The sequence below is a fragment of the Coptis chinensis genome, chromosome 4, assembly GCF_015680905.1.
Source record: "Coptis chinensis isolate HL-2020 chromosome 4, ASM1568090v1, whole genome shotgun sequence".
Lineage (NCBI taxonomy): Eukaryota > Viridiplantae > Streptophyta > Magnoliopsida > Ranunculales > Ranunculaceae > Coptis > Coptis chinensis.
Window position 1 is genome coordinate 80,164,160 of NC_141459.1, and position 11,091 is coordinate 80,175,250.

The window sequence follows — 11,091 nt, forward strand, 5'->3', positions numbered from 1 at the left end:
TTGAATCTAATCAGAATTCGTTCTGCCTAGCCATTTGCCTGGCAAACAAACTCGCCTATAAAAAAATGCAGTTGGCAATCGGATTCGGCATGTTTTTTTTGTAAGGAGAAGCTCTGAATTCGTCCGTGGGGACGGAGGAGATTGACACATTTGGAAGTCTTCAAAGTCAATTCACTTGACGTCCTAAGACATGTAACCATTCGAAGACAAAAACACTAGATCAGCATATCTTCCAAATTAAATCATTGCACATTGCCATCTTCATTTGTTAATTATATTGGAGGACAGGACATGTTTGGCATTGACCATCAAAAACTTGTTTATCCATGTTAATTAAGGATGGGATCTCATAATCAACCTTTATATAATATAATATAAGCTCATCTTGACTTGGAAAATGCCTTCATAAGCAACATTTTATCTTCAAACTGGGATACTGGATACTGGATACTGGATACAGATCTCTTTCTATGGATCAAATTCAGCACAAATTTGTAGACATCAAAGACCTGAAGCTCCATGTAGCCGAGATTGGAACAGGTACCAAACTATCCTAAACTTTGTATATATGTTTTTTTCCATATCTAAATCCAAGTTTACTGCTGTATTCAGGTGACAAAGTGGTGGTGTTTTTGCACGGCTTTCCAGAAATATGGTACTCATGGAGGTTCCAAATGATTGCAGTTGCAAAATCTGGATACCGTGCAATCGCACTTGATTTTAGAGGATATGGGCTATCTGAAATACCACCAGAACCCGAAAAGACTACATTCAAAGACCTCGATGATGATCTTGCTGAGATTCTTAATGTTCTTGAGATTCCCAAAGCTTTTTTCGTTGGGAAAGATTTTGGAGCATCAGTTGCTTATACTTTTTCAATTCTTCATCCAGAGAGAGTTCAGGGAGTTGTTACACTGGGTATCCCGTTTATTCCTAGTGCTCTTGTTGGTCAACTCTTTAGTTCACTTCCTCAAGGGTTCTACGTCATGAGATGGAGGGTATTGTAAATTCTTTTCCCCCACTGTTAATTAAAATCTATTGTAGTATTTGGGACGAAGTAAGCTAGGTGCTCTCATGCTCACAAAATTTCTTTTGTAATGATCTTAAATAGATACCGGGAAGAGCTGAAGCAGATTTTGGACGATTTGATGTCAAGACAGTAATAAAGAAAATTTACATCATGTTCACTAGTAGTGATCTCCAAGTAGCAGAAGATAATCAGGAGGTCATGGACCTGGTTGATTCGTCTACTCCATTACCATCGTGGTTCACGGAGGAAGACCTGTCTACTTATGCAACCCTGTATGAAAAATCAGGATTTCGTACGCCATTAACTGTTCCATACAGGTATAAATTTAATAATTTGCACAGTCAAATAAGCCCTAGATCTTTTGTTTGTATCAGTTGCGAAAACTACTATGATACTTATGTTGTGTGGTTGTTTGGCAGGGCTTTACCAGTAGATTTAGGTGAAAATGTTCCTAATGTTTCCGTTCCATCAATGTTGATTATGGGGAGGGGTGACTATGTCTTGAAGTTCCCTGGGTTAGAACAGTACTTAACAAGTGGAATGATGACACAATTCGTTCCTAATTTGGAAGTCACGTTCGTGGATGAAGGTACTCATTTTGTTCAAGAACAATTCCCAGACAAGGTGAACGAACTTCTTACAAGTTTCTTGAGCAAACATGCTTGAGGGAAGTACTGTAATAAGTCGCTATGAAGATCAATCAATCCAGTAAAGAGTCCGTCGTTGTTTTTCATCTAAGCTGGTTGTTCACTATATATGTATGCTTGGAATTGCAAATCTGTATACATAATACAATTCAGATGTGTAATAAATGGTTGGAAGGTTGTGGCAATTTTGATAACTCCATAACTATGAATGGCTAGTGAAAATCCTTGGATATTTCTAAAACTCAATATTGAGAGTGTACGCCTCATTTGAAAGCTACAAAATTCAAAGAGGGCACACCTCACTCGATAGTATTCCCGAAAGTCAAACTATATCAGAAATTAATGTATCACAATTACAATGGTTTCTATATATATATATATATATATATACTAGGGTAAACCCTGCGACGCTACTCCGAAAAATGAACAATCAATGTTCATGTATGTTTTGGGTATGAACATTTATTGTTCATATTTGTTTTGGGTATGAACAATCAATGTTCATATTTGTTTTGGGTTCATGTTTTTTTTTTGTATGAACACGGATTGTTTATACCTAAAGAAGGTATGAATAATCAATGTTCATATCTGTTTTGGGTGTGAACATTTATTATTCATATCTGTTTTGTTCATACCTTCGGCGCGAAACAAATTGGCATAAGGCGAACACGCGCTTTCGGCGCGAAACAATATACTTGTGGACTTGCGGTTAGAGGTAATTATTAGAAGGCAAGTGGCTTAGTATTCTCAATTCTCAAACATCTTGGACCAACAGGCGGAACATAAAGTGGAAACCTGAGTTAATTTTCTGCCATGCCAAAATCCAAAGGGGATCCGTATAGACCAGATGTGTCTCTTAAAACAGCAGCCTTATTTCTACGTCACCATGGCCTTTGCAATGTAGAAGTACACTGTTGTCTGCTCAGAACGCGCTTCATTGGCTAGAACTAATAGACCAAATGGTCCTAATGTGCTTCTTCCAGCAGCCCCATTGCCGGTGCTACAATTGTAGCCAACATCAGCTTCCATGACTCCTAAAGCTTTCTTGTCGACCTCAAACTCTGCGGTTATGTCTAACTGTCACCAGTAAGGAAATGCCATACAAAAGTGAGGCTAAAACTGCTCTTAACATGTTTTGATAACATTAAAAGTTAAGAGAAAGCACACACCTGTGAGGCTTTGCCCACAATTGAGAGGCACAATTGACCCAGCTTAAAGCTTCACAGTGTTGAATCCATTCGTGTTCAATCTCAAGCTCTCTACCTCCTTTACAGGCCATTGAAGTACATTGGTCTTAGTCTTATCATCAAATAAAACAACCCTTGGAACAGTCTGTAAAAAGAAACAAGGGAAAAAAAATATAAGGCCATCATACATCTTAATACTCTTTTAATAATTGAATTCATCTAATATTAATGCAATTCAATTTGCAAACCTATACCTGAACTGATGCCCACCCTTTCTGAATATCAGCGAGTTCGCTGTCAGTCTCTCCAGTCCAGCCCCATAGTATTCTCCTCTCTTTGTTCTGATCGTAAAAGGTTTTTGATGCGTAAAACTTTCCATAATCATATCTGAGTCCAATTCCAACATCCAACTCAGAATCATCTGGTGTCCAAACATCCTTCTCAGCATCATAGCTTCCAAGTGCATAGTAATCATGTTTGTCGTCATCAAGGCTGGCTCTAAGAACATGCTTCACTCCGGGGCCATTAACAGACGTGTCAAGGCCATACGTCCCTGTCAATGAGACAGGATAAAAGTCTATACATTCCCACATTCCAATACCAGGAACTTGATGAAGCAAGCCATCCAAGAGTGTGTACTTACTGAAGTCTTTTGTTTCGTAGACAAGGGATATTCCGGTTTTGTTAACCTTTGATCCAATCGTGATTCTCCAATTCCCATTTGGTGCAGAGCATGCAGTGGTGGGGTGTCATGGAAGTCCTTCATTCCTATTCCAGGTGGTGGGACAAGGATCGGGTTTCCAGCGTACTTAACCCAGTCTAAGAGAAGCGGGTCAGAGGGGTCGGCAGGGTACGCTAGGTTCTGAACTTGGACACTCTCATTTGTGGATCCAGTATAGGGCATGACAATGGAACCATCTGGGAGGATCGTAGCTGACCCAGTCCAGACACCATTAACTCAGAAATGCATAGCGACATTTACATTAATCTTAGCTAGACCGTAATCAATATATTTGTGCGCATTTCACATTTATTTGTGCGCCAAAATGACAGTAACTCTGTCTCCAGAATCCAGACACAATGTCACCTCCTCATCACCTCCTGGGCCACTAAGTACCAACCAAAACAGCCTAAACAATAGCTGCTAGATCATTGTAAATTCTCAAATGAGTCTACATAAAAGTGTGATCAGATTCTAAAGCCATACTTGACATAGAGTAATATTCTGATTACCGAAGATGCGAAATTTCATCCATCTTCTAAATGTACTTAAACATAAAACAACACCAATACAAGCATATATATCAATAAGATATGAGAAGCATAATAGATTAATAGATAAAACAGTGTTCTACCAAAGTGAGGGTACATTGAGGAGAAATCCAGCAAAAGATTACAAAGAAGGGGCTGTAAGAGGACCCCACAAAAATATGCCCTGAGGAGAAATATCACTATTTACGATCATAACTTGTCCATAAACCCCATGAGGACCTTAATTTGAGTTGCCAAGATCAGCACCTCTGTCGTAAATCCCATGCCTGAAGAACACTTAATTGAAGAATTAAGTAATTGTCTTGTATGTCTGCTTGGAAAGCATTAAATAAGAGCGTAAGTAGAAAGTGAAAATATTATCTAGCAAAAGAAGGAACTAAAGATTCAAAGTGAAACAAAGACATAAAGCGATGTTATAGTAAAAGTAAATAGAAACTGACCACGTTGCAAAACTGGTTGTGAAAGACTCTTGGCTAGTGTGAACAAAAATTGAATATCTATTCAACTGCAGGAAGTAAAGTTTTTAAATAAAATGAGTGCAAATAGATGGACTTGTTGAATAAGTAAATGTAAACAACCATGAAAAGAAAATAAAACTAATAATAAGGAAAAGAAACTACTTATGCATTGACCTGACAAATGCTTAAAGCAAGACTTCAGGGTATACGACATTTGTAGTAAACTTTTCAGCGTTTGGAAGTAGAAGAATACTTATGCGGGCTGCGAAAGTGCACCTGGATAATGCCACATATAACTGGCCATGGCTGAAAACTTCAGTTCGAAGATCGATTCCCATAAACTTCACAGATTGTCCTTGTGATTTATTTATAGTCATGGAATAAGCCAAACGGATAGGAAATTGTCTTCTTGTCATATCGAAAGGAAAATCTGAAGAGGATGGTGACAAAGAGATCCTTGGAATAAATACACGGTTATCCGATTTTTCACCTGTAAGAATTCTGGCCCAGATAACGTGTGGTTGACATTGCAACACCATCAAGCGAGTCCCCATTGCATAACCCATCTCTGGGGGCAATATTGCAGCAGCGGCATTATTGGACAACCCTCTTTTTAGCTTGAGTCGAAATGGTGGCGTAGGTGGGATCAAGTGAGTTTAGGTACTCATTTGGATCTCGATTAATATTTCTTGGATTATTTGCATCCGCCTCATCCAACTTGTCGTGAGCCGGGGAAAGTCATAGTTTCTCCGGGAACATACGTAAAGCTCTTTGCATTAATGGCATTGACATCATCATTCCTTGCAGAAAGAATTGTCCGCTCAGTTAAATAGTCAGGGGTGACAGTGGAAGTTTCATCCAAATGAGGATAAGTAGAAGAAATCAGGTCCTAAAAATGTATGCAATGATGGATCGTTTAGGGTAGCTCAATAACCGCTTCAAGATTGTTTCCAACCTGATGACATAAAATGTGAAATAGAATATTATGAGAATTCTAATATAGAGGAATATTATAAATTAGGACAAAAATGTTCGTACCTTTGTTAAGAACTCTGCAAATAGTAAATTCTCATAAGTGCCACGCTCTAATCTCATGTTCTGTACCAAGGTGAGAACATTGACGTGATTCCAAAGAAAAGAGCATCGCAAGGAAGCACGAACAATTTGCTCTCGGGCCCCTTTGGGTATAACTGGTAGGCATTGACGGAAGTCACCACCAAGAACCACAGTAATCCCCCCGAATGGGTTGTCATTGTCTCGAATATCACGAAGTGTGCGATCAAGCGGACTTCCAAACGTAACTTGTTTTGCATCGGGACCTCATCCCATATGATTAGGTTAGCTTGTCTGAATAATTCAGCTTGTGGTGAACATTTACTGAACCCACATACAGAGTTATCCATAATATCTAATGGGATGCAAAAGGTTGAGTGAGCAGTTCGACCACCTGCCAATAGCAAAGAAGCTATTCCGGATGAAGCCACCATAATAGCAATGTGTCCTTGAGTACGACACGTAGCAGCAATGGTGTTGTAAACAAAAGTTTTTCCTGTGCCGGCTACTCCATTCAAGAAAAATAGTCGTCCACTGTTATGAGCCACTGAATCTGTCATTTCACTATATGCAAAGTGTTGCTCAGCATTTAAGTGGATGGCATTGGCGTGTGTCTCTTCATTGCGTGGATCAAATTGAAATTGTCTTTGCTCCCATATAAGTCTGTTCCCAGCAACCAAGCTCCAATTTCTAATTGGGAGTGGCATTGTAGGAAAATGAGTAAGAGTTCTACCACCTGACTCGTAGAGAATATCATTTAGGAGAAATAAGCCATAATCTTGTACTTGGGCATCTGTAGGATGAGGAATGAAAAACATGGTTTGAAGCTTGTGTGGGAGGTCATCACAAATGCTTTCGCAAAATTCATTCCATAAGGCTTCGGGTTGCACCGGATTGCATTCTGTGAGAATACTACATAAAAGTCGACGAAGTTGATACCCAGTTTGCATTATTGCAGCCTCTTGTAAACATTGCACCCATTCTCTGTCGTCTTCAAGAAGTCCACGCATAACACACGCTTCTTTGAAAGTAGGAAGCGGAGGACCATTTCCAATTCTCTTTAGATCATCAAAGGATTGCGGACCTTTTACAACAGTTAGAAGTAACCACAAATAAAACCGCTCACCAGAGTTAGGACTTGCAAAGTACATTATGCCAATAGCAGGTGTTTGAGTCCTTTTTGTCCATCTATGCCACCTTTTACTCTAAACATAATATTTTGGAAATTCTTGATATGTAAGCCCTTGTGCATCAGGGTCTGAAGCACACTGCTCGAAAAATGCAGTTAGAGTTGACTTTTGTTGCTGAGCCCTTAAGAGAATAGCATCTGTTGATTCATTCGGATTGTAAACTACTCGATGCATTCCAGGGAGATGAAGTGCTAATCTCACAACAGATGGCTTCTCTTGGTGAAAAGAAATCCCGAACAACCTCCAAACCGCTTCAGGTGGCCCGATATATCGTGCATCTAAATATTGTTGTATCTCATCCAAGTCATTGAACACCACTGTTGTCCTGTCATGTCCTTTGAATATGTATTTGTGAATGTATTTGACACAACGTATCCCGGCACAAACTTCGACATTAATATGGCAATCGAACATCTTAGAAAGATAAGGATTGTATGGAACAACATCCCTATTATCAACTTCATGCCCTCTAACATTATATTTCTTGCCAGTGTCACGACGACGGTAGATAGGATATCCAGTCTTATCCATGGTGGTAACATTTTCGAAAGCACGGGGATACTGACTTTTGCAACGCCTATTTACCATACATGGACAACTTGGATTTTTTAAGCCACATGGCCCATGAACCATACATTTGATAACAGTGTGGAACAATTCAGGCTCATTATCTGGATCAGGAAATTCAGCACAAACAATACGGTCAACTTGAGCAGGCACACGAATTTTGTCTTGATGTCGAAGATATATAAGGGCGTGCATATGTGGTAGACCACGTTTCTAAAATTCAATTGTGTAAACATGTGCAACATAAATACCAAGCACACCTTTGTCTCTGATCTCTCTCATTAAGGCTTTTCGTTTGAGTTCAAACACACGGGCTACCACTTCCGGTCGATCAGTAGCAGTTTCGTTCTTCTGCAAGGCCTTAATAACTTCCTCCCAATGCGGGTTCGCAGTCATGGTGAGGAATATATCTGGATGATTGTTGAACCGAGTTATAGCCACTGAGTCCTGGAATATCTCAAACATATGCCTTAGACTACCGAAGTATGATGTTGGTAGAACTACGCGCCTTCCAACTTGATCTGGATTTAAGGTTTCTGCTGGGACATCAGTGAGATTTTGATATAATTTAGCACGAAGTACATCTTGCCTAAATCTGTAGTACCGTAATCTGTTTTGTTTAGTGGTAGCCCATGCATCAACTAAGAATTCCTGAAATAGTTTTTTCCCTCGTAGAATAGAAGAATATTCGTTGGGGCGCTGAAATAGCAGGTAAGAATAGAAGTCCATCTGTGTGAGGTGGTCAGCAGTGGTGGCTGAAGTTGAGGGGTCTGAACGCCTCAGATCTGGTGACCACCCAAGCTCTCCATGAGGAAACATTAACACATAGTGCAAAGGTAAGTAAGCTGGATGACATTTACTGATATGAACAAATTCATTTCCCCCTTTAAGATAAATCACAATGTCTCGCATAATGTCCCACTCACTGCCATCTCTGGGTAAAATAACAGCAATCTCATAAGCTAATGGCAAGTTGTAGCGGCGTCGGTCAGTGGCCGCACTATAATGTAAATAAGCATGGATGTTGAGATTTTCATCATTCCCAACAGAAGCCGATCTAAGAACCTCGTATGCATGGAGGAAAGTGTCAGAGAAACGGTTATATTTGAGCATAGTTTTGTGCAGGATCCTAAGAAAATCTACATCCAGATTAGGATTCTGAAGCTGTCGAATATCCAATGCTGCACTTGGATCATAAATATAGAGTTGAGAGTACGTTGCCTATCTGCCTGGATCGGGAATAAAAGCTCCTGTTCGGTGCCATAGTTCTCCATGTATAGTGAAAGGTCGTGGACCTCGGCCAACAAAGACACGTTCATCAGCACCTAGACTTGTAAATGCAAATGCCTGATTGTACTGTCTTCTATACTTTCGAAAAGACTTTGACTTGCGATCATTTCCCTCGTACAAAGCTTTAAGGGCAGCAGGCAACGTCTACAATGGAGGCATTTTTATTTTCCATTGCAAACAGCAAGTCCCAAACCGAGGATTTGTTAGCGACGATCTACTCAACCGTTCGTCTTTCCAATGAAGTGCATGGCAGAAAGGACACTGAACATTCATTTCCCCTAAGGAGTGACGTCCTTGTTCAATTGGACGGTTAAGAATATTAGAAGGAAGTACATCATCTTCATTGTCTGTCATGTCATCATTTCCATCATATTGTTGTTGTCTACATAATAGCGAACGTGTCAGCAAAGTAGACGAAGGTGCAAATAATGATCAATGTTTCGATAAGAACGGGCGTATACCTTGCATTTTGGTGATGTGATGTTGAAGCACCATTTGATGTTGTTGCCTGTGGTATCGCATGAAGTAATGATGAGGTTGAAGACTCAAGGGGGCATACACTGTAGAGAATACATGTAAGAGTTTACTGTAAAAGTCAAGATCATACAGGTAATAAATAATTGCCTATTTAAATACCTTGCATTTTGATGACCCATTGCAGAATCAGTCTGAGCACGTGATGGGAGGAAATCTGTAAATAGCCTTACAGGATTAAGATGTCCCACGACTCGTTGAAGAGATTCAAAGGAAGTGAGTAGCTCGAATCCAGGAGTAGGTGTAACAGGGCTATGGTGAGTTGGGCGTCTCACAACTTGAGGCGGAGTACGTAGATTTGGAGGAAGGATATTTTGTGAGGACCCGGGCAACCGCTGGAAACCGCTGGAAACCGGATAAGACTGGTGTGGTAGATTGTGCGAACAAACAACGCGAGTTATTATTTTGTTTAAGGTTTTTTTCTCGTTCCCTTCTAACACGTTTTGCCACTATTCCTTTTGTTAATATCTATAGCAAAGGAAACAATATGAAAATCTATATAACAATAGCTATAAATGTGTTGGAGTAGTGACAAAAATATGAAATTTCAAAAATAAAATCAATAAAAAAACGAGACAGAAAGTAAGAGCTCTATAGTAACACGATAGACACTATAATACAGCTGGGTGGAGAAATAATCGTAGACAATGGTAGAATAAAACACATTGACAATATTAATAGGGGAAGTTCAATTCGAAGCTGACCTGAGCACCAGACGACGGTTGAAGAGAGGGAGGAATGTCATCCGTTGGGCGCTGAACAATTAATAAATATAAAATAAGAGGAATGCATCAAAGCAATGATGTATAGATAGTAAGTCATGAGGTGATCAAGTAAGACCTGGAAGGCACGAGGTGGCTGAAGATTCAGCCTATCTTGGGGAGGAATGTAAATACGTCTTTTTTGGTTTGAAAGTTCCTCAGACGGGTGCATTGGGCGCTTGCCCTTATCGACATTTAGTCGGGTGGGTTGCTTAATAAAGAGAAATAATAAAAAAAAAAAGATAAGATAAATCAGAAAAGATTAAGTCAATGCTAAGCAATACAGAAGAAGGAAAAAAAAATAATAATTAGGAGCAACGGACATCGCACAAGTACAAAGGGTAGTAAAATTCATAACAAAATAAAAGAAAAGTGTGAGAAGTTGAAGTAGTACCTGAAAGGTAGGTGGTGGTTGAATGGCAACGGACATCGCACAAGTTGATAAGTGCTCAAAAAGTGCTATTTAACCCTCGATTATGCCTCTTGTTTAGCTATCTTAGTGGACTAATAGTGTTTGTAAGTTATGTTTTATGATTCTACAGGTCAAAGAGAGAGTTTTGTGGAATATTAGAGAAAAAGGGGTAAAACGAAGCAATTCGGAGCATTAAGGATCACATGGGAAGCCCGTGGACAATCATGGAGAAGGTCAAGGAATTAGAGCTATTAAAGATGCGACTTGGACCTATTTTAAAGCCTATTTGGAAGCCCAAGGCCAAAAGATTCGTTGCTTGGACCAAAGCCTGCAAAAAAGGATAGAAGGATAGAGCAGAAGAGACAAAATCGGCTTACGCGTCTGGGACGCATGGATCGAGCTTCCAGACGCATTGATCGCATCTGAGACACATGAATAGTGCATCCAGACGCATGGATCGACACTGTAGCCAATTTCTTCTCAGTTTTGGAGACGAAGTTGGACTCTGAAAGAAGTCTATTTGTATTAGGAAACAAATGACGGTTTGGAATGCTTCTAGAGCTCATTGTAATCTTTATAAATAGAGGACCTAAGTGCCTCATGTAATTTGCCAATTCACTTATATTCTTGTCTCCAGAACTTGAGGCAGGGAGAGATTAATAATAAAAGATCGGTTTTACCTAGCTGAGT

At 39.7% G+C, this 11,091-nt stretch overlaps 3 protein-coding genes across 3 annotated transcripts; 1 reads left to right on the top strand and 2 right to left on the bottom strand.

The window, feature by feature from the left end:
* Window positions 1–8: 8 nt before the first annotated feature.
* On the top strand, window positions 9–1,862 carry LOC147505019 (epoxide hydrolase 2-like). Its single transcript, XM_086557618.1, has 4 exons — window positions 9–540; window positions 613–998; window positions 1,112–1,347; window positions 1,450–1,862. The coding sequence occupies exons 1-4, from the start codon at window positions 471–473 to the stop codon at window positions 1,694–1,696; spliced, it is 939 nt and encodes a 312-aa protein (XP_086413744.1). The 5' UTR covers window positions 9–470; the 3' UTR covers window positions 1,697–1,862.
* Window positions 1,863–2,553: 691 nt separating this feature from the next.
* On the bottom strand, window positions 2,554–6,798 carry LOC147505020 (beta-fructofuranosidase, soluble isoenzyme I-like). Its single transcript, XM_086605444.1, is given in 5 exon segments — window positions 2,554–2,738; window positions 2,847–3,009; window positions 3,119–3,610; window positions 3,613–3,821; window positions 5,973–6,798. Coding segments are annotated over 5 exon segments (1,875 nt in total).
* Window positions 6,799–6,852: 54 nt separating this feature from the next.
* Window positions 6,853–10,161, bottom strand: LOC147505021 (uncharacterized). Its single transcript, XM_086605445.1, has 8 exons — window positions 10,069–10,161; window positions 9,933–9,983; window positions 9,331–9,563; window positions 9,156–9,254; window positions 9,028–9,076; window positions 8,700–8,838; window positions 7,723–8,585; window positions 6,853–7,617 (listed from the first exon to the last, which is right to left on the bottom strand). The coding sequence occupies exons 1-8, from the start codon at window positions 10,159–10,161 to the stop codon at window positions 6,853–6,855; spliced, it is 2,292 nt and encodes a 763-aa protein (XP_086461571.1).
* Between the last annotated feature and the right edge of the window lie 930 nt (window positions 10,162–11,091).